Source organism: Bos mutus, chromosome 14, assembly GCF_027580195.1.
Source record: "Bos mutus isolate GX-2022 chromosome 14, NWIPB_WYAK_1.1, whole genome shotgun sequence".
In the NCBI taxonomy this organism is placed as follows: Eukaryota; Metazoa; Chordata; class Mammalia; order Artiodactyla; family Bovidae; genus Bos; species Bos mutus.
The window spans coordinates 712,269-738,472 of NC_091630.1; the positions used below are offsets into that span (position 1 = coordinate 712,269).

Genomic DNA, 26,204 nt, shown 5'->3' on the forward strand with positions numbered 1-26,204 from the left:
TATGGGGGTAGAAGGGGAGATCTAAAGTGGTAATTGAACTCCTGACTTTTGAGTATGACATTCTTCACTCCTCAAAAATAAGAAATGCTGAATAATGTTATGCAATTCATGCTTAATACAGTTTTGTTGTATTAACAAAAAACTTGTTAGACTATGCCTCAAACTGGCAAAGTACTGATCAGGATTTCAGTGGTTTATTTAAAATTCAATGACAGCATCTCTATTGTTTAAACTGAGCATCCACATTGTGGGTCTATAGCAGGAAACAGCATGTAAGGGTTAAAACCTGTGATAACGCCTTGGGTTGAACGTGAAAGTCGCTCAGTTGTGTCTGACTCTTTGTGACCCCATGGACTGTACAGTCCACAAATTCTCCAGGCCAGAATACTGGAGTGAGTAGCCTTTCCCTCCTCCAGGGGATCTTCCCAACCCAGGTATCGAACCCAGGTCTCCTGCAGTGCAGGCAGATTCTTTACCAGCTGAGACACGAGGCAAGCCTTTGGGGTTGGGCCATGGATAATTGCAATATAAATGCTCTTACATTACAGTAGTTCCTTGGTATCCACAGAAGGGTTGGTTCTAAGACCCCCCACAACACCCAAACCCACAGATGCCCAGGTCCCTTACGTAAAATGACGTAGTATCTGCATGTAACCTACATGCATACTCTGCGCCATCTCTAGATTATTTAAAATAACAAATACAATACAAATACTATGTAAATAGTTGCTGCTGCTGCTGCTGCTAAATCGCTTCAGTTGTGTCCGACTCTGCCCGACCCCATAGACGGCAGCCCACCAGGCTCCCCCATCCCTGGGATTCTCCAGGCAAGAACACTAGTTACTAGCATGTGATAAATTCAAGCTTTGCTTTTAGGAACTTTCTGGAATTTTTTCCCCACACATTTCTGATCCCTGGTTGGTCAAAGCTGCAGATGCTAAAGACTGACTAGACTCATTTATCAAAAAAGCTGGTGAGCCAAAGCTCCATAAATATTTTCATGATAACCATTGACGGCAGAGTAAGGACAAAGAAATTATTTTCCTTTAAAATTTAGGTAGGATTTTGTTTTTATTAAATTGACAGGGTGACTGGAGGAGAAAACGGGTACAAAAAGAAAGGAAAATGAATTGAAAAGGGTTAAGACGGCTACTAAGGCTGTCAGCGTCAAGGACTGCTGGGTACTCTTCCAGCTCAACCAAGCCCTTCCTGGGACGTTACATTTGTAGAGCGAAAGGGATGAGGTTTCTGCATGCGACTTCTAATGTGAGTTAGAGACAAGAGCCATTTAAAACTTTAAAGGCTAGCTTGCTTTAAAAATACTATGCTAAGACATACACAGTGACAAAATGAAGTAATACAACTCTGCTTTGGCAAGACATGCCGCCAAAAACGTGGACTAAACAAAAGCATACCTGTGAGAGTATTTCCCCCCTTGTACGGTAGATTGCGGACAGCGTCGATCACCTCATCTTTGCTGTTAAAGGCATTCAAGTGCCATTCGATCCTGGGGTCACCACTGTACTGAGCCAGGCCTGGAAAAGAAGGACGAGAAAGCCCACCCAGAAATGAAGGGTTACTCGAAGGCCCAGTGGACCATTCGAGAGACTAGAATGATGAAGGCCCAGTGTTTTTTGAGGCGGGGTGGGGTGGCTAAGTTTTGCAACATTTTTTTCTCTGCCTCCCTGAGAAATTTCAAAGTGAGTTCCTGACATCAATTTAAAGAATTTTCAACATACCTGGAGGCTGATGGAATGTATACATTTTCCAGACATCTAGAAGTAGGCACCCAATCAGGAACTTAGCATTTTTTAAAAGTCTGATCATGTTTGTAGATAAAAGGTCTAGATGTATTTAATTTTTTTAATTGAGGTAATATTGATACCAGCTTATACAACCTCATACAAGCTTCATGTGTGACATTATATTTTGACTTCTGTATACACTATAGTGTTTGTATTTTGTTTTTATTCCCAAAGAAAAGAGTTTCCTTACGGGCTATTTAGAAGTGAAACTAGGAGACTTTATATAATAAAGTGGATATATTTCTCAAAGATTTACAACTTTTTTGTTGTTTTTTATCACAGCAAGAATTTGGCAAAAGTATCTCACACAATAAAACTTTTTCCAAATGTTGATTAAACATTTCACTTGATTCAATTGCTTTTTAAATAAAAAGAAAACTTTTACCTGATAAATTCTTAAACCAATAGTAACTTTTAAATTATTATTTAAAATTATTAATAATAATAAAATAGTTATTATTGTTAGAGAAGATTTTGGCTTTCCAGAAAAATTGAAATATGTTCAATAATTAATTGAGTGACATTGTCACGTTATTTAGTAGAAATAAATATTTATTGATGCAAACTTGCCCTTTGGGGAACATTTCTATAGTTAAACCTAAAATTCTGAAAAACATTTGGTAGAGAATCTGAAATTTCTTAAGAAGCTTCCTGGTGGTTTCACACTAGGAGCTGATGCTGTTAATTTAAAAAAAAGCTGCACCAATTCGTGTCTTCTCGGAGCCCACGTCAAACGCTGTAACCAGGTTTTCCAAAAAAGATCGAACGAGTCTGAAGTTGAATCTTCCAATACTCCAGGAGCCGTCGACCAGGATTACAATATCAGCAGTAGCCGGTGTTTGACAGAAAAATTTCACTTCTGCAAAGTATAGACCAAAAAAGCGCCCATGTTACTGTTGCAACTTTTAAAAGAATGAGTCTATTTTAATGTCTTTCAGGTAACTTGGTGCTAAGAATACAATAAAGTTCCTATTAAAGCAACCATATTTTTATTACCCTTCTTTTAAATGCATTTTCACCAGGGGAGAAAAAAAAATGGTAATACCTGGCAACCGAGCCAATGTTCTGGAAATAGTTAGCAGACACTGGCGGGTTCACAGCACACTGGCAACTCGAGCCTTCTACATATTTGAAAAAGCAGTGTCTGTGCAAGAGCATCCAGCTTTGGGTTTTAGTGTGCAGATTCTTTCCAGGAAAGATCTCAGCAACACCCGTGCAGGAGGGTCAGCAGGGATGGGAAGGCGGCCAGGAAGCAGAGCGCGGCTCTCCTGCTCTGATAAGTCTGAGCGAGAGGAAGCGATAAGAGAAAAAAACACGGGCTTCCTGGATTCAAGGAAAAGTCAGGGCCATTTAATCTCAAAAAGACGCAGGCTTGTGCTAAAATAGGAAGGGTTTGTAGAAGAAGAAAGTTGCAAGAGCTCGAGAACTTCCCCCAATTCAAATCCTTTTACATATTGTGTCCATGTGACTATTAGATTTTATCCCTGGAACTCATTTCAGTACTTCATTTACTTAAATCAAGCTTCAGAATACAGACTGAGAAAAGGATGCCCAGTGGCTGGACTGGTAGCACCCTGAGCTTTGCCCTCAGGGTGAGTCTATGCCCACAGAGATTGCGGGCAAGATGCAAAGGGCTAACAGAAGTCTGCAACAAAGATGGCGGCTGTCTGATATAAGGTAAGTCTGCACTGGATGAGGTGAAAACCACCTCTTACAAAGTGAAAATACTAGAATACCTTAATGTGTTTAAGAATCCTTAAAAACGTCACAATGCTGTCAGTATCTTTAGAAGCTTTGCTTACTATAGTTTGTGTTTCCCAAAGAATGGCTTCAGTTCAGTTCAGTTCAGTCACTCAGTCGTGTCCAACTCTTGTGACCCCATGGACTGCAGCATGCCAGGCCTCCCTGTCCATCACCAACTCCCGGAGTTTACCCAAACTCATATCCATCGAGTTGGTGATGCCATCCAGCCATCTCATCCTCTGTCGTCCCCTTCTCCTCCTGCCCCCAATCCCTCCCAGCATTAGGGTCTTTTCCAATGAGTCAGCTCTTTGCATCGGGTGGCCAAAGTACTGGAGTTTCAGCTTCAGCATCAGTCCTTCCAATGAACACCCAGGACTGATCTCCTCTAGAATGGACTGATTGGATCTCCTTGCAGTCCAAGGGACTCTCAAGAGTCTTCTCCAACACTACAGTTCAAAAGCATCAATTCTTCATCGCTCAGCCTTCTTCACAGTCCAACTCTCACATCCATACATGACCACAGGAAAAACCATAGCCTTGGCTAGACAGACTTTTGTTGGCTCTTATATAAGTAACGTCTCTTATTTTTGCTGATTTTTCGCATTAGGACTGCAGATCATGAATATTTTGTGTGAGTGTATATGTGTGTGTATGTCCATGTCAACATTTTGAAACATTAAAATGACAATAAGACAAAAATTATAATATATGTAATGAAAAACAAAATAAAGAAGTCTTCATAAATAAATCGGATATGTTTTTTCCTGGAGGGCAAACAGTTGACCTATTATGGTTAGGGTAAGCAGTTTCATATATGGCTCTGTATCCACAGGCCACATTTAGTAAAAGGAGCTTGTGGTTTGTTTGTTTGTTTTTTTTCCATTTTCGTGGAATACCTAGATCCTTTTACCAAATGGGGAAAACATGTGTTTGCCAAGGAATACTCAGGTGCTGACTATGTAGCCAAACAATACAGCTCAACCCAAGGTGTATATATTACAGTTTGGGCACCAAATCTCTCTTCTTTAATAGCCAAATGCAGAATCACTACTGACCTAGGAGTCAGTCCTCTGTACCACACTGAAATATCCTAAAACCGAACAATGTAAGAAGTCATGAGATAGAAATTAGTTTGTGTTTTGCAAATAATCAGGGAAAATTAAAGTCTTAAGAAGGTTTAAGAATCTATGCCCCTCACTTTTTATGGGGAAACTTTCCTGAAATGAAACGTAGTTTTCTTTTTATTCCAAAACTATTGGAGATATTATTTTCCTTTTTAACTAAAAAAAATTTTAATTGTTTGGGTACATTGTAGATAGGGTCTTAGAGAACAGTTTCTCTGCTTATTTGGAAGAGGAATATTAATACTGGTATTTTCCATTTTAAAATTGTTTGCAATAAAAATGCTCTGTTAATTTAGCTCATTAAAGTTATTTTCACTTGGAGATAAAAATTCTAGATATCTCCAAAATAAGATATAAAATTAATTGAATAGAAATTAGAAGATTGACATATCTAGTGATATTAAAATTTGTAAGCTGTTCATCAAAGAAACACCTTAAATAATATAAAAAGATTAGCTACAAGTGGGAAAAGATATGTGCAATATAAAAAACTGAAAAAGAATCCACATGAAGAATACATTAAAAAATGAATAAATATGTAAGAGAATGGAGAGATATACATAAGATTAATAAGTGATAAAAGAGAATGTTTAACTACACTGGTGATCACAGTAATAAAAAAAATCAAGATCACAGTGAGGTACAATTTGTGTTCACTCAGATGCAAAAATGATAAATTTAATACTATTTATAATTACTCCACAGATAATGAAATATTTAGGTATATACTTACGACATGTGCAAGACCTGTGTGGTAAAAGTTACGCTATTGATAGAAGAAGCCAAAGAAGATGCAAATCAATGGAGACGTCTACCGCATTCACGGACAGGAAGGCTGAACACGGTAGAGGGGGGAGACGTCTACCGCATTCACGGACAGGAAGGCTGAACACGGTAGAGGGGGGAGACGTCTACCGCATTCACGGACAGGAAGGCTGAACACGGTAGAGGGGCCAGCTACCCCAAACTGATCGATAGGTTTAATGCCATTCCTATCAAAATTCCAGAAAACTTTTTTTAAGACATAGACAAGCTTATTCTAAAATTTACATAAGAAGGCACAGACCCTAGAATAGTTAAGACAATCTTGATGAAGAATTATGTGGAAAGAATCATTTTACCAGACATCAAGACTGCTTGCTGTATTTAACTAGTGGGTATTTCAGAGAGATAGACACATACATAAGCGAAAAAGAGCAAAGCCAAAAACAGACCCATACCAATATGCTGAACAATATGATTTTCAATCTAAATGTGATTTAAAAATCATATAGTGATTTTATACCAATGTTCAAAAGTACTTCAACAGATGGTGTTGGAACAATTAATATGCATGCAAAAGAAAGAAAAAGAAAACTTGACCTAAACTGTATACTTTATACCAAAATTAATTAAAAGCAGATCATCAATTTAGAGGTAAAAAAGTGAAATCATAAAGCTTTTAGTAAAAAATTAGGACAAAGTCATGGAATGTATGGCTCCAAGAGGAGTTCTTAGCATTAATACCAAAAATACAAACACATAAAAATAAAATTTGATCAACTGGACTCCATCAATATAAAATACTTTTGCTGTGTGAAAGCTCATGTGAAGATGAACAGACAAGCTATAGGCTAGGAGAAATATTTGTAAACCACACATTCAACAAAGGATTAGTATCTAGACTATATAAAGAAACCTCAAAACTCACTAGCAAATAAAACCAAACAATCCAATTAGCAAACGGGTAAAATCTGAACGAATATTTCATCAAAGATATGCCATCTGTATACCTTGTTCAGATGGCAAATAGCACATGAAAATGTGTTCAGCATCAGTAACTATCAGGTAAATACGGATTAAAATCACATGAAATTTCGCTATACACACCTATCCAAACGGCCAAAATAAAACACGGTGATAACAACGAATGCTGCAAGTGGGTAGAGAAATGGCGCCACTCACACATTGCTCACGGGACTGTGAAATGGTATAACCACGCAGAAAACAGTTTGGCAGTTTCTTTTAAAAGTATACCTAGAAACTCCCTGGTGGTCCAGTGGTTAAGAGGATGCCTGCCATTACAGGAGACACGGGTTCGATTCCTGGTCTGGGAAGATTCCACACGCTGCTGCTACTGCTACTGCTAAGTCGCTTCAGTCGTGTCTGACTCTGTGCGACCCCATAGACGGCAGCCCACCAGGCTCCCCCGTCCCTGGGATTTTCCAGGCAAGAACACTGGAGTGGGTTGCCGTTTCCTTCTCCAATGCATGAAAGTGAAAAGGGAAAGTGAAGCTGCCCAGTAGCGTCCGACACTCAGCGACCCCATGGACTGCAGCCCACCAGGCTCCTGCGTCCATGGTATTCTCCAGGCAAGAGGACTGGAGTGGGGTGCCATTGCCTTCTCCATTCCACACACTGTAGGGCAGCTAAGCTCGTGTGCCAGAGCTGCTGAAGCCAGCTGCCTGAGGTCGTCGCTTGGCAACCAGAAGAGCCCCTGCAAAGGGAGGCCTGTGGACCACGAGAGGAGCCCCTGCTCCCTGCAGCGAGAGAAAGCCACGCAGAGCAAGAGCGACCCAGAGCAGCCAGGAATACAGACAGAAACAAGTACGTGAAATTACCATACAACCCAGCAATTACACCCAAGGATACTTATTCCAGAGCAGTGAAAACTAATGTACACACAAAAAACTGTACACAGATGCTCACGGCAATTTTATTCACAATGGCCCCAAACTGAAATTAGTTCAATTTACTATTTTAAATAAAAATAAATTCTTCTTACCTTCAATATTGTATTTAAAATTAAAGCAAAGAAGCAGAGGAAATGAACTGTATTTTAATTCAGTTCTTGGCTTAACGTAAACTTTATCTAAAATGCAATTCTGAAAATACAGACAGTACCAAAAAAAAAGGTAGACAGCTGATCACAACTGAAGGAAAGCACCCAGTGTATGGGCTGGTGGCGGTGCTTGGTGGTCTAGTCACTAAATCATGTCTGACTCTTGTGACCCCATGGACTGTAGCCGGCCAGGCTCCTCTGTCCATGGGATTCTCCAGGCAAGAATACTGGAGTGGGTTGCCATGCCCGCCTCCAGGGGATCTTCCCAACTCAGGAATCGAACCTGGGTCTCTTGCGTTGCAGGCAGATTCTTTACTGACTGAGCTTCAAGGGCTACATCACAAATAAAAACAATACCTTGAATGTCACCGTTTGATTCAGAAGAATAATTCCCATTATGTTCAACACCTGCAGAGGTGCCTGATGAGGCCGGAAGAAACTAACAATTCTGTATCTGGAAGTCATGGCCATCGTGAGCCCTCGATGCTCACCTGCTCAGTCCCCACAAGAGCTCTATAAGACATGCATCATTATTATCAGTCCCATTTGCAGCTGGAAAGTATGAAATACATGGGCTGTGTGATTTGCCCAGAGTACCACCCAGGGCAGAGGCAAAGCTTTGATCTGAACCCAGGTAAGACACGAATCCCAGTGGCTCAAATGGTAAAGAATCTGCCTGCAACACAGGAGACCCACGTTCAATCCCTGGGTTGGGAAGATTCCTGGAGGAGGAAATAGCAACCCCCTCCAATACCCTTGCCTGGAGAATCCCAGGGACAGAGGAGGCAGGCGGGCTGTGGTCCATGGAGTCACAAGAGTTGGACACAACTTGGCTACTAAACCGCCACCACCACCACACCGACTTCAGCAGCGTACCTGTCACATCAGTTCAGAAAGCAGGGGCCAGTCTCTAACACGAATCTGCGTCCCCACACCACCTGCCCCTGCTGCGGCCACAGCTAGCATGCGCCACTTGCAAGCGTCACTGTCCAGAACTTTCTTCTCTCCCAAATGAATGCACTTAGCACTTAGTTCAGTTCAGTCGCTCAGTCGTGTCCGACTGTTTGCAACCCCATGAATCACAGCACGCCAGGCCTCCCTGTCCATCACCAGCTCCCGGAGTTCACTCAGACTCATGTCCCTGGAGTCGGTGATGCCATCCAGCCATCTCATCCTCTGTCGTCCCCTTCTCCTCCTGCCCCCAATCCCTCCCAGCATCAGGGTCTTTTCCAATGAGTACTTAAGAGGCCCACATAAAAAGTGTCCCTTTCACAATAATTGTACACCGATTTTACTGTGTTACTGACATCACAAGAAAATTTTATGTTGAGAATACAAGTTAATTCAGGGAGTTTGAATTAGTATTAAATCAGTCTACACAAAACCTATGTATATTAATTTCATATTAACTAATTTCCCTATGAAATACATTTATTTATTTAAAATTTACTATGAGTGAGTGAGTGAGTGAGTGAAGTCGCTCAGTCGTGTCCGACTCTTTGTGACCCTGTAGACTGTAGCCTACCAGGCTCCTCCCTCCATGGGATTCTCCAGGCAAGAGTACTGGAGTGGATTGCCATTTCCTTCTCCAGGGGATCTTCCTGACCCAGGGATCGAACCCCGGTCTCCCACATTCCAGGCAGACGCTTTAACCTCTGAGCCACCAGGAAAGCCCCAAATTTTACTATATCCCAAGCCCTATTCTGAGCAACCAGGAATACAATTAAATTCCTATCTTCCAGCAGTTTAAATTCTTGGTTAGAGAAAACAGACTAACAGAACAAAATAATTTCATATTTTTAAAAGAGCTTTATATTTCTTTGGAAGGACTGATGCTAAAGCTGAAACTCCAGTACTTTGGCCACCTCATGTGAAGAGTTGACTCATTGGAAAAGACTCTGATGCTGGGAGGGATTGGGGGCAAGAGGAGAAGGGGATGACAGAGGATGAGATGGCTGGATGGCATCACTGACTCGATGGACGTGAGTCTCAGTGAACTCCAGGAGCTGATGATGGACAGGGAGGCCTGGCGTGCTGCAGTTCATGGGGTCATAAAGAGTCGGACACGACTGAGCGACTGATCTGATCTGATCTATAGAAATAAGCAGAATGATATAAAGAGCAGTGGAATTCTCGGGGAGGGGAGTGTCACTTTAGTTAGAATGGTATGAAATTACCAAATTTAAACATTTCTTTTTAGAGTGTTCCTTTTGCTCTAATGACATAAAATTAAAGATCCAGTTATGGCTAATATAGAAATATTTACAATGTTTTTACGGAGAAGGGTATTCACCAACTCTTCAAAATAGAAAGGGGAGAATTAACGGAAGCAGCTTTTTCCTGCCAGGTAAACTCCTATTCATCCTTCAAAGCCCAGGTTACACTTCATCCACTGCGAGAAGCTCTTGCAGCAGTCCTCAGATGGGTCCATTACCTGCTCCTCTTGACGGCCTCTGCATTAGTACACGCGGTTTGTTGTACTCAGAACGCCAGGCTATTGTAATTTGTTTCCATTTCTCTCTCTCTGACTACACTGAACTCTTTGAGAAGTGAGGGATTTGTGCTATATATTTTTATGGCCTTTGTCTGGCTGACGTCTTGGCACATAGCACACTAATAAATGTAAGCCACGCTGAATGGTCTTGTTAAAAAGAATTCCTCTGTTCACACAATTCAAACCTACAGTAGAGCACTACAAAAGTAGACCACGATGGCTCAGTTAGATGTGGTCTTTCCTCTTGCTCTGATGAACGACCACACTGGAAAACCAGACTGTGGTTATTTAGGGATCAGGGTGATTGTACCATGCTTGCTTGTCTTCCTTGATATTAATATTTTCCGATGCCAGAGGTAAAGCTAAATGAAAGGGGAGCAGGAGCTATTTTTATTCACATTATCATAGTATGCACTCAGAAAATCTCATGATCATTTTCACCACGACTGGTCTGATTCATTTAGTGCCTCTCAACCATTTTTCTTGATGCCACTAGCAAAATATCTGGCTAAGCCATTCATTAACCAAGACATCTGAAGGAAAACTGTGGTCACAGAGTAATTTTTCACATAAATCTCCAGTAAGGTTGAACTCAAGTTTCCAAATCAACAATTGTTTCCAAGACTGACTTGAAGTTAGTTTTTTTTTTTTTTTTAAGAGTCAATAGCATTTTAACAGAGTTTTGCCAAGAGAACACACTGGTCATAGCAAACACCCTCTTCCAACAACATAAGAGAAGACTCTACACATGGACATCACCAGATGGTCAACACCGAAATCAGATTGATTATATTCTTTGCAGCCAAAGATGGAGAAGCTCTACATGGTCAGCAAAATCAAGACCGGGAGCTGACTGTGACTCAGATCATAAACTCCTTATTGCCAAATTCAAACTTAAATTGAAGAAAGTAGGAAAAACCACTAGACCATTCAGGTATGACCTAAATCCCTTACAATTATAAAGTGGAAGTGACAAATAGATTTAAGGGACCAGATCTGATAGACAGAGTGCCTGATGAACTATGGACGGATGTTCGTGACATTGTACAGGAGACAGGGATCAAGACCATCCCCAAGAAAAAGAAATGCAAAAAGGCAAAATTGCTCTCTGAGGGAGGAGGCCTTACAAAGAGCTGTGAGAAGAAGAGAAGTGAAAAGTAAAGGAGAAAAGGAAAGATATTCCCATTTGAATGCAGAGTTCCAAAGAATAGCAAGGAGAGATAAGAAAGCCTTCCTCAGTGATCAATGCAAAGAAACAGAGGAAAACAATAGAATGGGAAAGACTAGAGATCTCTTCAAGAAAATTAGAGATACCAAGGGAAGATTTCATGCAAAGATGGGCTCGATAAAGGACAGAAATGGTATGGACCTAACAGAAGCAGAAGATATTAAGAAAAGGTGGCAAGAATACACAGAAGAACTACACAAAAAAGATCTTCATGACCCAGATAATCAGGATGGTGTGATCACTCACCTAGAGCCAGACATCCTGGAATGTGAAGTCAAGTGGGCCTCAGGAAGCATCACTATGAACAAAGCTAGTAGAGGTGATGGAATTCCAGTTGAGATGCTGTGAAAGTGCTGCACTCAATATGCCAGTGAATTTGCAAAACTCAGCAGTGGCCACAGGACTGGAAAAGGTCAGTTTTCATTCCAATCCCAATGAAAGTCAAGGCCAAAGAATGTTCAAACTACCGCACAACTGCACTCATCTCACACGCTAGTCAAGTAATGTTCAAAATTCTCCAAGCCAGGCTTCAGCAACACGTGAACCATGAACTTCCAGATGTTCAAGCTGGATTTAGTAAAGGCAGAGGAACCAGAGATCAAATAGCCAACATCCACTGGATCATTGAAAAAGCAAGACAGTTCCAGAAAAACATCTATTTCTGCTTTATTGACTATGCAAAAGCCTTTGACTGTGTGGATCACAATAAACTGTGGAAAATTCTGAAAGAGATGGGAATACCAGACCAACTGACCTGACTCCTGAGAAACCTGTATTCAGGTTAGGGAGCAACAGTTAGAACTGGACATGGAACAACAGACTGGTTCCAAATAGGGAAAGGAGTATGTTAAGGCTGTATATTGTCACCCTGCTTATTTAACTTATATGCAGAGAAGGCGATGGCACCCCACTCCAGTACTCTTGCCTGGAAAATCCCATGGATGGAGGAGCCTGATAGGCTGCAGTCCATGGGGTCGCTAAGAGTCGGACACGACTGAGCGACTTCACTTTCCCTTTTCACTTTCATGCGTTGGAGAAGGAAATGGCAACCCACTCCAGTGTTCTTGCCTGGAGAATCCCAGGGACGGGGGAGCCTAGTGGGCTGCTGTCTATGGGGTCCCACAGAGTCGGACACGACTGAAGCAACTTAGCAGCAGCAGCAGCAGAGTACATCATGAGAAACACTGGGCTGGATGAAGCACAAGCTGAAATCAAGACTGCCGGGAGAAATATCAATAACCTCAGATATGCAGATGACACCACCCTTATGGCAGAAAGTGAAGAGGAACTAAAAAGCCTCTTGATGAAAGTGAAAGTGGAGAGTGAAAAAGTTGGTTTAAAGCTCAACATTCAGAAAACAAAGATCATGGCGTCTGGTCCCATCACTTCATGGCAAATAGATAGGGAAACAGTGTCAGACTTTATTTTTCTGGGCTCCAAAATCACTGCATATGGTGACTACAGCCATGAAATTAAAAGACACTTACTCCTTGGAAGGAAAGTTATGACCAACCTAGACAGCATATTCAAAAGCAGAGACATTACTTTGTCAACAAAGGTCCTTCTAGTCAAGGCTATGGTTTTTCCTGTGGTCATGTATGAATGTGAGAGTTGGACTGTGAAGAAGGCTGAGCACCGAAGAATTGATGCTTTTGAACTGTGGTGTTGGAGAAGACTCTTGAGAGTCCCTTGGAGATCCAATCAGTCCACCTTAAAGGAGATCCAACCAGTCCACCTTAAATGAAATCAGTCCTGGGTATTCATTGGAAGGACTGATGTTGAAGCTGAAACTCCAATACTTTGGCCACCTGATGGGAAGAGCTGACTCATTGGAAAATGAATCAGCTGATGCTGGGAAAGATTGAAGGAGGGAGGAGAAGGGGACGACAGAGTGGATGGCATCACCGACTCGATGGACGTGAGCTTGAGTAAGCTCTGGGAGTTGGTGATGGACAGGGAAGCCTGGTGTGCTGCACTCCATGGGGCTGCAAAGAGTTGGACATGACTGAGCAACTGAACTCAACAGCATTTCACATTTACTAAGAGCTCAGTGGCTCAGAGAGAGTTTTTCAGTACATTGGCATACTCTGATTCTCACAACATTCTAGTGGGGAGCCATGAAGGTGTTTAATTTTCAGAAAATGAAACTGAAGTTCAGAGAGACAAGTGGATAGCTCAGTGGTTACAATGGAAAAGCCAGGACTAGACCCCGGGTATAGTCAATGTTTGGTTGCCTCTTCCATCATAGCAGGCTGCCAGCACCATGGAAGATGTCCTCATATAATGCAACACGAGTGGTCACTGGTCACCTGTCGTATTAATGTTATAAGCTGTCCATCTACTGGAAGAGGAACTAGGGTTCATTTCAATTGCGTTCAGAGTTGACATTAATCAGAGTGAGCTACGTGCTCATTTAGCCCAGTCTTACTGGAGACACATCTTTCAAAGCACCTGAGACAGACGACTCCCCTATCTAAAACAGCACTCCCCATCACCCTCTTTCCTTATTCTGTTTTATTTCTCTTTGCAGAACTTATTTCCTAGAAATACACGAGTGTGACGGTTAATTTTATGTGTCAACTTGACTGGTCCATGGGGTGCCCAGATATGGGATCAAATATTATTCGGAGATTGTTAGGGAGGGTGTTTCTGCATGAGATGAACGTTTGAATCCACAGAATGAGTAAAGCGGATTACCTTCCCAAAGGTAGTTGGTCCTTGTGCGATTGATTAGAGAGCTGAATAGAACAGAAAGGAGCCTCTTCTAACTGCTTTGATTGGAACATCAGGCTCAAAACCGACACGGGCCTTTCCTGGGTCTCGAGCCTGCAAGGTCTCAGATGGGAACCGACACCGCCAGCTCTCCTGGGCCTCCAGCTTGCTGACCGCAGATCTCAGGACTCCTCAGACTCCACAAGCATGCGAACCAGTTCCTCATGATAAATCACTCTCTGTGTGTAGACACATCCCGCTGACCCTGCTGCTCTGGAGAGCCCGAACATGTAGTTATTGACTGACTGGCTGATTGCAGCAGACGCTTTTCATGGCTTCCTTTTTTTCCAATAAAAGCCCTTCCATTGAGTGACTGCTTTCCTCAGGTGATTTGCATATGTCTTTTCCATTTAAGCCTGATATTAATCCTACAAGACAGGTGTTTCTTTTCACCGCATTGAAAAAGAAAGGTTAAGTAACTAGAAAGGTTAAATAACTTGCCTTTCATCACCTGCGGAACAGACGAAAAAGCTGGAATTCAATCTAGGACTGACTCCAAAGCCTGAGAGATTTAGCTGTTGTGCTACTTAACTACTATGACAGAAGAAAAGTATTTGAAACAAAGGGAGAATGAAATAACAGGGAGGAGGGGTGGGGAAAGAGGGACGAGGGAGGGAGAGAGGAAGGGAAGGAAGAGAGAAAGGAGGGAAGAAAGGATGGGAGGAGGCGGGGAAGGTGGCTAGGCTGTGCCTGCAGAGACAGCTCGAGGTCACGGCCACGCTTGCTGGTCCTGTGAGCAACCCGGGGAGAACCACGCCACGATGGTTTGCAGGCGTGTGAAGCCCCATCCCCGACCCACAGCAGGCGAACACTTCAGCTGTCACTCAGATCTCTGCATCTTAACAGTAACTGACATTCCTGTAAATACCACACTTATCACATCTCTCCTCTGCTCACAAACTGGAAGGGGCTGTCTTCAAATATCTGAAGGGCTGCCATACAGAGGGGGGCTAGGAGTGTCCTAAATGCCCACAGGAAGACAGATTTCAACTCATGAAAGAACTTTCCCTTTTTAAAAATTTTATTTGTGGCCGGGTCTTCCTGCTGCTCAGGCCATTCTCTAGTTGCGGTGAGCGGGGCTCCAGCTGCGGTGCACGGCTTCTCGTCTCGGGGGGCTTCTCGTCACCGAGCAAGGGCTGGAGGTGCCCGGTTTCAGGAGCTGCGGCTCACGGGCTCCGGGGCACAGACCCAGGAGCTGCGGTGCACGGGCTTAGCTCCTCCAAGGCATGTGGGATCTTCCTGGCTCAGGGATCGAACCCGTGCCTCCTGCACTGACAGGCAGATTCTTTACCACTGAGCCACCAGCGAAGCCCATGAAGGAACTTTCTGAAACAGGGAGAGCTCTGTCTGTGATGTGGATGCTGGTCAACCCTCAACCGCATGGCTGGAGAGCCTTCCCTGTCCTCTCAATGGGTTGAACTACATGGATCTCAAAGTTACCCTCCAACTCCAAATTTTAAGTTAATTTCTTTCCTTCCCTATCTACCAAATTAAGCCTGAGCTGTTCACGGGCTCTCCACGTGTCAGCTCCGCTCAACCTGTCAATACTGGTTTCTCACCTCATCCCAATACAACGAGTCTTCTTTCCGCAATATTATTCTCATCTCTGAGACCTCTGACTGACTACTATCCTCTGCACCCTCTGCCATTTCTTCCTATCTAACCTCTCCAAGCTCTCCCTACAAGATACCTAAAACAGGTTTTATTTCCTTCAAAAGTATATATGATCCTTTTAAAATACTTTTAGATAAAATCGGTTCTCAAATTTTATTTGTACGAAGACTGATCTGGTTATTTCCTGACTTTCGAATTTTAATGCTGACCGAGAGAGGCTATTTTGTCTGATCACCTCTGTTTAAACACAAAACCTATTCAGGAACTGGTGTATTACATTCACCTGCATTTTCAGCTCTGTATATAATATCATGTGATTTGGCTTTATGTTTACTTGTTGTTCAAGGTGATTTTCTGAGAACACGCAAAAACTCATTCACCCCTGTTATTCCAATTCGCCAATAACAAACAGACCCTGACATTTCACAATGTCTCAGGCTGAAACACCTGCTCTATTTGACACCATCAGCCCTGCAGGTATAGAAACGAGATATTTAATAGAAAATTCTCAGACAAGAAGGAAGGTATCAGTCAGACAAGCCCAAGCACTGCTACGGATAAGCCTTTGCCAAAGTCTCTAACAGTGCTCACAGCTGTCAAATATCTGAGCTAACACAAGATGTACTACAAGCTCTTTTATAAATGAGGACATTTGAAAACCTGGTGTATTTAAGGAAGAGCTACAAAGTATATTGCTGTTGTTCAGTTGCTAAGTCGCGTCCGACTCTTTGTCAGTGATGCCACCCAACCATCTCATCCTCTGTCGTCCCCTTTTCCTCCCACCTTCAATCTTTCCCAGCATCAGGGTCTTTTTCAGTGAGTTGGCTCTTGACATCAGGTGCACAAAGTATTGAAGCTTCGGCTTCAGTCCTTCCAGTGAATATTCAGGATGGATTCACTTTAGGATGGACTGCTTGGATCTCCTTGCAGTCCAAGGGACTCTCAAGAGTCTTCCCAGCATATATATATATATATTATATATATAAAATATATATTTTACCACTGGACAATGCACAGGTTAAGAACAATAAAATTTGCTGGAAGACAACAGAAAAGGTATCAAAAATCCTTTTAAAATGTCAAGAGTGGTTGAATTAAAAATAAATCTGAAGAAAAAGACTGGTTGGGCATAAGGGAACTTGGGGAAAACAGGAACGCTATTGCTAGGAGAACCTCAGCCCCTTGCCCTCAGGGAAACCTTATAATTTTATGCACAGGTGTAATGTACTTTGAAGGTATTCAATGATTATTTTCTGAATGACTGATTCTATTTCATGCTTTCTTGAGTTCCTAAAAACATGAATTATAATGCTTCACAGCAAACCAAAAAAAAAAAAAAAGAAATCTGCTTTCTGCTTTTTATGATAAAAACATTCTTTTCATGAAAACAGTCTTCCTTAATCTTCTCCAAGGGACTGTGAACCTCTCTCCTTGATTGTAAAACAAGCCAGATCCAAATATTCAACAAATACTTATTGACAATGTCAGACACTCTGATGTATTCTGTATGCTAATATTTTCTCTTTGAAAAGAAGATATTAGGAAAAAATTAATGGACAAGGTGGTTCAAAAGCTGACCTTTGTCCAGTATCTGCTATGTTCCAGGTACATTATAAAGCTGATAGCATTTAACCTTCCCAAGTCTGTATGCTCGTTATAGCTAGCATGATCATTTTTCTAATGAGGACACTGGAGCTGAGAGGGGTTTCTCAGCCAAAGGTTGTCTGAAGTAAAGTGTCAGCCACTCAGTCGACTGCAACCCCATGGACTGTAGCCCCCTAGGCGCCTCTGTCCATGGGATTCTCCAGGCAGGAGTGGGTAACCATTTCCTCCTCCAGGGGATCTTCCTCACCCAAGGATGGAACTTGGGTCTCCTGCATTGAAGGCGGATTCTTTACTGCTGAGCCACCAGGGAAGTCCAATTATTGAAAACACTGGCTTTATTTAATATGCCAAAGAATCGAAGAACAGACAAGTACCCACAACCAGATCTCCATCAGTTAGAAATGGCTTCAACAATCTTTTTATTTCAGCTTCTTCCTATTTTTGTCTCTTAAACCTTACCTTTTAAAAATATCTATTTATTTATGTAGCTGTATTGGGTTTTAGCTGCGGCCTGCAGGATCTTTTTTTCCACGTGCTACAGAAAATTCTGATTGTCCACTCCGGTTCAGCTGTTGCAGCACTCGGGCTTAGCTGCTCTGGGCATGTGGAATCATCCCAGATCAGGGCTCAAACCTGTGTTCTCTGCATTGTAAGGCAGATTCTTAACCGCTGGGCCACTGAGGAAGCCCCTTTGAAATCCCGCCGTCGGTGTTTAGTTTCACCAGCGTGATTCCGGGAGTGGCCAGCCTGTCATCTGTGCTTTTCAGAATGCTTCGCGCTCTGTTCAGTCCCTTTTCGAATCTCACTTCCTCTTGCCTTCACGGTCTCTCATCTTTCTCTTGACCGTTTCTATGACTTCAATAACACTGTTGTTTACAGTGTTTCTGTAATCATTTCATTACTGAAAACCGTGGGATTCTGGGTCCACCGCATCTGTCTTCTGACCCATACTCATGGTTTAACGTCAGTGTTTCTAACTTTTGGAATATAAACTCTTTCGGGTACTGCTTTATCTGCGGTAATCATTAGAACTGGAACTGATATGCGTCTCAAACGCAACTCTGTGCTTCCTTGCACTCTACTCATACCAGCTTTGAGCAAGTTTAAAATTAACTTCTTGAATCCCAGAACATGTGAAGAGTGTAATGCGAATACCTCATCTACAGGTGGTACAGACCCTCAGCTATAAACTCTCAAGGGAACATCTGCCCCCTCCGGGCACAAGCCAGACATAGGGGCTTCCAAAACTTCCCCTCGTGCTTGTGAGCAGAGCCTTTCTAGCTCACCCTAGAGTTTCCGGTACACTGGTCAACTGTCTAGGCAACAATTGTATGAGAATGATGAGGAAGAGAAGGAGGAGAATGAGGACGACAGAGAGGAGGAGGAGCATTGCAGAGCACATTCTAGGGGCCAGGCGTCCTGCTAGACCCTCACCTGCGTGGATCCCAACCCATGACCGAGCCCCGAAGTCCAGCTTATGAGTCAACTCAACCCCTTCCCCCTTCTCCTTAAAAGCCAAACTCCTGCCAGCATTAACCTACGAAACACACCCACCCTCCTCTGCCTTAGCTAGTCTTCTGACTCCTGCATCACCAACATTAAACTTCCACCAGTTCCACCTGGTCAAGCTAAACTCAAAGTGCTACGTTTAGCAGATTTAAGGCCCATGATGTTACTGGAAAAACTAGTAAACTTTCAAATGGATATCTTAGCTGCAAGCCAAGAATCATAAACGTATTATAGAAAGTAAGCAATTCCAATAAGTGAAAACGCACGTTGAGAGGAATCACACGCTCTGGCTACGCTCAGCCGCAGCTGCGTGTGTGCTGGTCCCAGGAGAGGGTACACAGGCACACCCTGAGCCAGGCCAGGCTGCTCCATGAGGGCAGAGTCCTGCCTACCATGGTCGCCAGTTAATCCCACTGTTCATCGCAATGTTCAGCACTGGACGGTAGCCACCAAATCTCTTCCATACCTTTATTGTTAGATCACTAACACAAAAGAGGGGGTTTTTGATGGTATTAATTTATGGAAACGATACATTCTGACATTAATAGAAAATAACTATTAGCACTATGTTCGAAATACTATTCATATTAACTCATTTAATGTTAATTAGGAGCATTCGTGGTTCAGATAGGGAAAAAGACCAAATGTGAGGTTATGAGAAGTAGGAACCACATATATGAGAGTCATACATATATATATGTCATAGCAGAGACATTACTTTGCTGACAAAAGTCCCTATAGTTAAAGCTATGGTTTTCCCAGTAGTCATGTGTGGAAGTAAAAGTTGGACCATAAAGAAAGCTAAGCACCAAAGAATTGATGCTTTTGAACGGTGGTGTTGGAGAAGACTCTTGAGAGTCCCTTGGACTGCAAGGAGATCCAACCAGTCCATCCTAAAGGAGATCAATCCTGAATATTCATTGGAAGACTGATGCTGAAGCTGAAACTCCAGTACTTTGATCACCTGATGCGAAGAGCTGACTCATCTGAAAAGACCCTGATGCTAGGAAAGATTGAAGGTGGGAGGAGAAGGGGACGACAGAGGATGAGATGGTTAGACAGCATTATCAACTTGGTGGACATGAATCTGAGTAAACTTGGGGAGATAGTAGAAGACAGAGGAGCCTGGTACAATCCAGCCCATGTGGTCACAAAGAGTCTGACATGACTTAACAACTGAACAACAGATGAGAGTACTTCTATGTAATTAAGGCTTGGGAGGGGAAGGCCTTTCTAAAATCTCCAGTGGGCTCCATTAACACTCAGCCTCACCACCTCCTGGGAGTCCCGACTCTGGCCTGGGTTCCCACCATTGTGTACAACTTACTTAAGACAGCTTTCTCAAATTACCAGTGCCCTCAGAATCCTCACTGCCCAGGCATACACCTCATGGGAACTAAAAGAGGAAGCCTCCTTTTGTCTATGGGAGAAGGCAATGGCACCCCACTCCAGTACTCTTGCCTGGAAAATCCCATGGGCAGAGGAGCCTGGTAGGCTGCAGTCCATGGGGTCGCTAAGAGTCGGACACGACTGAGCGATTTCACTTTCCCTTTTCACTTTCATGCATTGGAGAAGGAAATGGCAACCCACTCCAGTGTTCTTGCCTGGAGAATCCCAGGGACGGGGGAGCCTGGTGGGCTGCTGTCTATGGGGTCACACAGAGTCGGACTGAAGCGACTTAGCAGCAGCAGCAGCAGCAGTTCAGTTCAGTCACTCAGTTGTGTCCGACTCTTTTCGACCCTGTGAATCACAGGACACCAGGCCTCCCTGTCCATCACCAACTCCCGAAGTTCACTCAAACTCATGTCCTTCGAGTTGGTGATGCTATCCAGCCATCTCATCCTCTGTCATCCCCTTCTCCTCCTGCCCCCAATCCCTCCCAGCATCAGGGGCTTTTCCAATGAGTCAACTCTTCGCATGAGGTAGACAAAGTATTGGAGTTTCAGCTTCAGCATTAGTCCTTCCAGTGAACACCCAGGACTGATCTCCTTGACAACAGACTGGTTGGATCTCCTTGCAGTCCAAGGGACTCTCAAGAGTCTTCTCCAATACCACAGTTCAAAAGCATCAATTCTTCGGCACTAAACCTTCTTCACAGTCCAACTCTCACATCCATACATGACCACTGGAAAAACCCTAGCCTTGACTAGACAGACTTTTGCTGGCAAAGTAATACCTCTGCTTTTGAATATGCTATCTAGGTTGGTCATAACTTTCCTTCCAAGGAGTAAGTGTCTTTTAATTTCATGGCTGCAATCACCATCTGCAGTGATTTTGGAGCCCCAAAAAATAAAGTCCGACACTATTTCCCCATCTATTTGCCATGAAGTGATGGGACCAGATGCCATGATCTTCGTTTTCTGAATGTTGAGTTTTAAGCCAACTTTTTCACTCTCCTCTTCACTTTCATCAAGTATCTGCTGCTGCTGCTGCTAAGTCACTTCAATCGTGTCCGACTCTGTGCGACCCCATAGACGGCAGCCCACCAGGCTCCCCCGTCCCTGGGATTCTCCAGGCAAAAACACTGGAGTGGGTTGCCATTTCCTTCTTCAATGCATGAAAGTGAAAAGTGAAGGTGAAGTCAGTCAGTGGTTTTCTACTCTTAGCGACCCCATGGACTGCAGCCTACCAAGCTCCTCCGTCCACGGGATTTTCCAGGCAAGAGTACTGGAGTGGGTTGCCATTGCCTTCTCCACATCAAATATATAGCTAGAGCTAAATTCTGGGATCAAACTCTAATCCATAGATGGAAAACAGATTTCACTTTGATTGCCATTCTTTAAATACTGCCTGACAAAGAATGCTAAGCCACAACTCAGCTGAGAACTTACACATAACATCCCCTTTCCCAAAAAATGCAAGGAAGATAATTTAGAAATGAATGAGTTTGGTTATTTAAAGGGGCTGAGTAAAGCTGGGTGAAAGAAACAGGGGGAGTCATACTTCTTTAGAGTGTTATGCTTTTGCACATTTTTAAACTTTTGGAGCACGTTAATGTTTTATGTCCTCACAGATTAACCTAACTGTATTAAAAATGAATAGAAAACCACAGTGAAGAGGGACAGAAAGAACTAACACAAGACCCTTTTGAACGCAGGCATTTTATTATATCCCCCACACTAAAGGCAAACATTGAATTCTAGTCAATAGAGTATTTGGCTGTGTGTATAGATTAGCAATTCTGAAACTGTTTTTATGATTGAGCATATAAGTAGATGCATTTAAGATTTTAGGAGTCATGTTATCCAACACTCTTGAAAGAGGAGTTATAAATAAGGAAAGGAAAGGCTAGAATGAACCCTGTGTTGTGGATATAAGATAGATACAAGATACAATAAGAGATGATAGATAGACAATGGTGTGTGTGTGTGTGTGTGTGTGTGTGCACGCGTGTATGTGCGTGTGTGTATGTGTGCGTGTGTGTGTGTGTGTGTACTCTCAGCAAACAGGGCCTAGAAGCAATGACAACCCAGAGGCAATGACAACCCAAGCACATCTAGTACCCGCACTTTGGTTTCTATACACCATTCTCCGTAACAGGAAACCAGGACTCCTTAAAGAAGTTGATTTCAGGGCAGGGCAGAAAAACTATAAGAGGAGCCTGGAATGCAAAGTTTGTGCCAGGAAGTAGGAAAAGCTTAGAGAATAAGGGGTGATATTAAACGGGCAGGGAAGGGACTTCCCGGGAGGTGCAGTGGTTAATACTCCAGGCTTCTAGCATGGGGTACGGGTTCAGTCCCTACTCAGGGAATGAAGACCCCACATCCTGTGCAGTGTGGCTGAAAGAGAAAAAGGGCATAGGAAATTGAAACAGCTCCCACCAAGCAGTTCTGGAATAATCCGAGCATCAAAACACATGGTAGTGATGGATTACAATTCATCACATGCAATAAACATTCATTAAAATCACATAAATAAACAAATATGGAAAAAGGGAAATATCGCCCCTACGGTAGAATGCCGCCTAATAAACGCAGACTGAACAATGAAGCCACAAAAGCTGTCATTTCAGAAACGGTACAGCAGTCACCGACTCAGGCAAGAATCGTCAGCGGACGTTAAAACAAGTAGGTGAAACGGAAGTAAGAAAAAGCGAGGTTTACCCAGAAGAGCTTGTAACCACTGACAAGCCCAGAGCGCCCCCAAAGAAATTAATGGAAAAGGGTTCCAATTGGGTAGCAACCAAGAGCACCTCTCTGGAGGTGCACGCTCCTAAACCACGCTGAAGAAGCCCCACAAATGAGCAAGTGACACATCAAACAAGAAAAAAAGCACCATGAATGGAAACCAGTAAAGAAAGGAAAAGTAACATTTATCCCTAAAATACTCTGCTGCTGCTGCTGCTAAGTCGCTTCAGTGGTGTCCGACTCTGTGCGACCCCATAGACAGCAGCCCACCAGGCTCCGCTGTCCCTGGGATTCTCCAGGCAAGAACACTGGAGTGGGTTGCCATTTCTTTCTCCAATGCATGAAAGTGAAAAGTGAAAGTAAATTCGCTTAGTCGTGTCCGACTCTTAGCGACCCCATGGACTGCAGCCCACCAGGCTCCTCCGTCCATGGGATTTTCCAGGCAACAGTACTGGAGTGGGGTGCCATTGCCTTCTCCTAAAATACTCTAGATGTAATTATTTGGTTCAGAATGTAAAATAAACATGATTAGGACATCAGAATAATTTAAAAAAAAACACTAAAATGGAACAAATCACCATATAAATTTCTAGCAAGATTTTTAAAGAATCAAATATAATTTCTAGAAAAAAAATTACTCATTAAAAAGGACAAGCTAAAAAACAGATTTTAAAGAGATAAGAAGAGAATTAGTATTCTATTAGAAAGATAAAGAAATTACCCAAAATGACATAGACAAAATGAGAGAGGTAGAATATATGAAAGTTAAGAGACATAGATTATCAAAAGAGACTATGATAAGTATAATTTGAATACAGAGAGACAAAGAGAGAAAAGAGAAAGAAATAGATACTTAAGAAAAAGATTATTGGAAGAACTAAATGTTGAAAAATTTAAAGAATTAGTGAAAGTTTTAAATCCAGATTATGGAAGCACAAATAAATCTACAACTAGACTTACTGTAATAAAACAACCAAACACCAAAGACAAAGAACAGAAAGTCTGAAAAGCGTCTGTAGAGAAAAGAGATTACCTGAACATTTAGACTATCAACAGACTTGTCGTGAACAAGAGCCAAAAGACGGTGAGACATCTTCTAAATGATCAGAAACCACTCGTGAACAAGAGCCAAAAGATGGTGAGATTCTTCTAAATGATCAGTCAATAGACTTGTCGTGAACAAGAGCCAAAAGACGGTGAGACATCTTCTAAATGACCAGAAACCACTCTCAAACTGGCGCCCAGCTAGGCCTGCAAAATTGGGTGCAGGCTGAAGACATTTTTGTGTGAATAAAATTAAGTTTACCACCACGGATCTTCTCTAAAGGAAACTGAACACGCAGAGAAAACCTGAGATACAAGACGGAGTAACAAGCCAAGAAATTTATAAACGTGGGTGCCGGACAAATAAAGACAATTAAAATTATGATTGTTATAAATACAATACCTTTGTAAGGCAAAAAATGTCAAAATTAACATATTTGTTATAGTTATGTAAAATATAGAAGGTAGATAATTAAAGTTAAAGTACTATAAAAACTTGGACTGGTTAGGGAATGGTAAATATATTTCTTAGTTATAGACTTTGGCTGTATGAATGCTAAAAATTTAACTATAATCATACAAAAATATAAAAGGATTAAATATCAGCTAGTTCAGTAAAGGGGAAATGTATTTTTCTTTAAGTTGATCAATTCTAATTAAGTAAGGCATACAAGGGAAAATGTAGCAAAATGTATAAAATAAATGGCAAATCCAAAATGTAAGTGGACTATGGATACTAATTAAAATACAAAGATTGTAAGAGATGATTTTTAAAATCCAATTAAATACTCTTTAAAATATTTACTCACCTTGAACCTTAGGATGCAAATAGGGTGAGAGTTAAAGTATACAGAATTACTAAATCATGTCACTACTAAACAAAATAAGTTGGTATCACTATAAGAAAATATTGAATTACTAAGGATAAAGAAAACTGCTTTTAAAAAAAGAATGATTCACTAGGAAAATATAACAACTTGTCATGAATCTAGCCTCTAATATAGAGCAAAATTGCCAGAATTTACAAAGAGAAATGGACAAATCTCTCTGACGCAGAGATTAAAATTTTTCTCAAGAACACACAGATGTATTCTGAAGAATATAGGGAACGTTTTAAAAAAAAACACCTCAAGAATACATTGAGAATGTATTGTCAAGAATACAGGGAATGGTTAAAAAGAAAGAAACAGAGAGAGAGAAAAGAAAAGAAAAAAAGCACATTTAAACAATTAAAAAAAAAGTCTGAACAAACTTTTTAAAAATATTCCTACCATAACGCAATTGTTAGATACCAATAGCAAATACATTATCTTTTTAAAATAACTCCATATGTTTAGAAATTAAATATTTATAAACAACCTCTGAGTCAAAATAGAAAGTCTAGTAGAAATCAAAAATTATGTAGCCTGAGCTACATAAAAATAATACTACATATCAAAGTCTATGTGATACAGCTGAAGTAGTACTTGGATATCTGTAGTTTTAAAATCCACACAATAAAAAGGAGAAATATCAAAAATTAATGAGATAAGCATTCAATTCAGGAAGTGGTAAAAGAAAAATATAATAAGGAAAGAAGCAAATATTAGCTATAAAAACATAAAATAAAGACACCATAGACAAGATGAACAAGATGAAGACACGTGCACATAACTGAATAATTCCAGACCTAGGTGTGTATTCGAGAGAAATTCTACCACGTGTGAAAAAGGCGACATAAACAAGAATTTTTACATCAATTTTGTAATAGCAAAATATTGGGAACATCAAGAGTATAAGAGTTAAATATATTGGGTTATATTTATACAGTGGAGTTCTATATAACAAAAATTAATAAATTGCCTGTATATAAGTCAACATGGATAACTCAAAAAAATCTAATATTCTGTGGAGAAAAAAAGTAAGCTGCAAACATATTTTGATTGCATGTATACAAAATTTAAAATATAAATGCATAATTAAAAGATGGTTTCAGGATTCATATATTTATGTAATGAAATGATAAAGACACATATTGAAATAATAAACACTGAATTCAAACACTGGTAGCCTGTTAGAATGGAGGAAAAGGAACATACGGGGATGTACAAGGAGCTCCGACTCTACTGTTTATACCTGCTTTCTTGACAAAGTTGTTTATCACTTATTTTTATACTTTTTATATATCTGACATGAAAAAAGTGAAAGGGTTAGTCTCTCAGTCACATTCGATTCTTTGTGACCCCATGGACTGTAGCCCGCCAGGCTCCTCTGTCCATGGGATTCTCCCGGCAAGAGTACTGGAGTGGGTTGCCATTCCCTTCTCCAGGGATCTTCCC

General features: G+C 41.6%; 1 protein-coding gene across 1 annotated transcript in view; it reads right to left on the bottom strand.

Moving 5' to 3' along the window:
• Positions 1 to 26,204, bottom strand: part of COL14A1 (collagen type XIV alpha 1 chain) — a 233,071-nt gene that overhangs the window by 173,453 nt on the left and 33,414 nt on the right. The window contains 2 exon segments of the mRNA XM_070382861.1: positions 1,416 to 1,535; positions 2,509 to 2,664. Of these exon segments, the coding sequence (XP_070238962.1) occupies positions 1,416 to 1,535; positions 2,509 to 2,664 (276 nt within the window).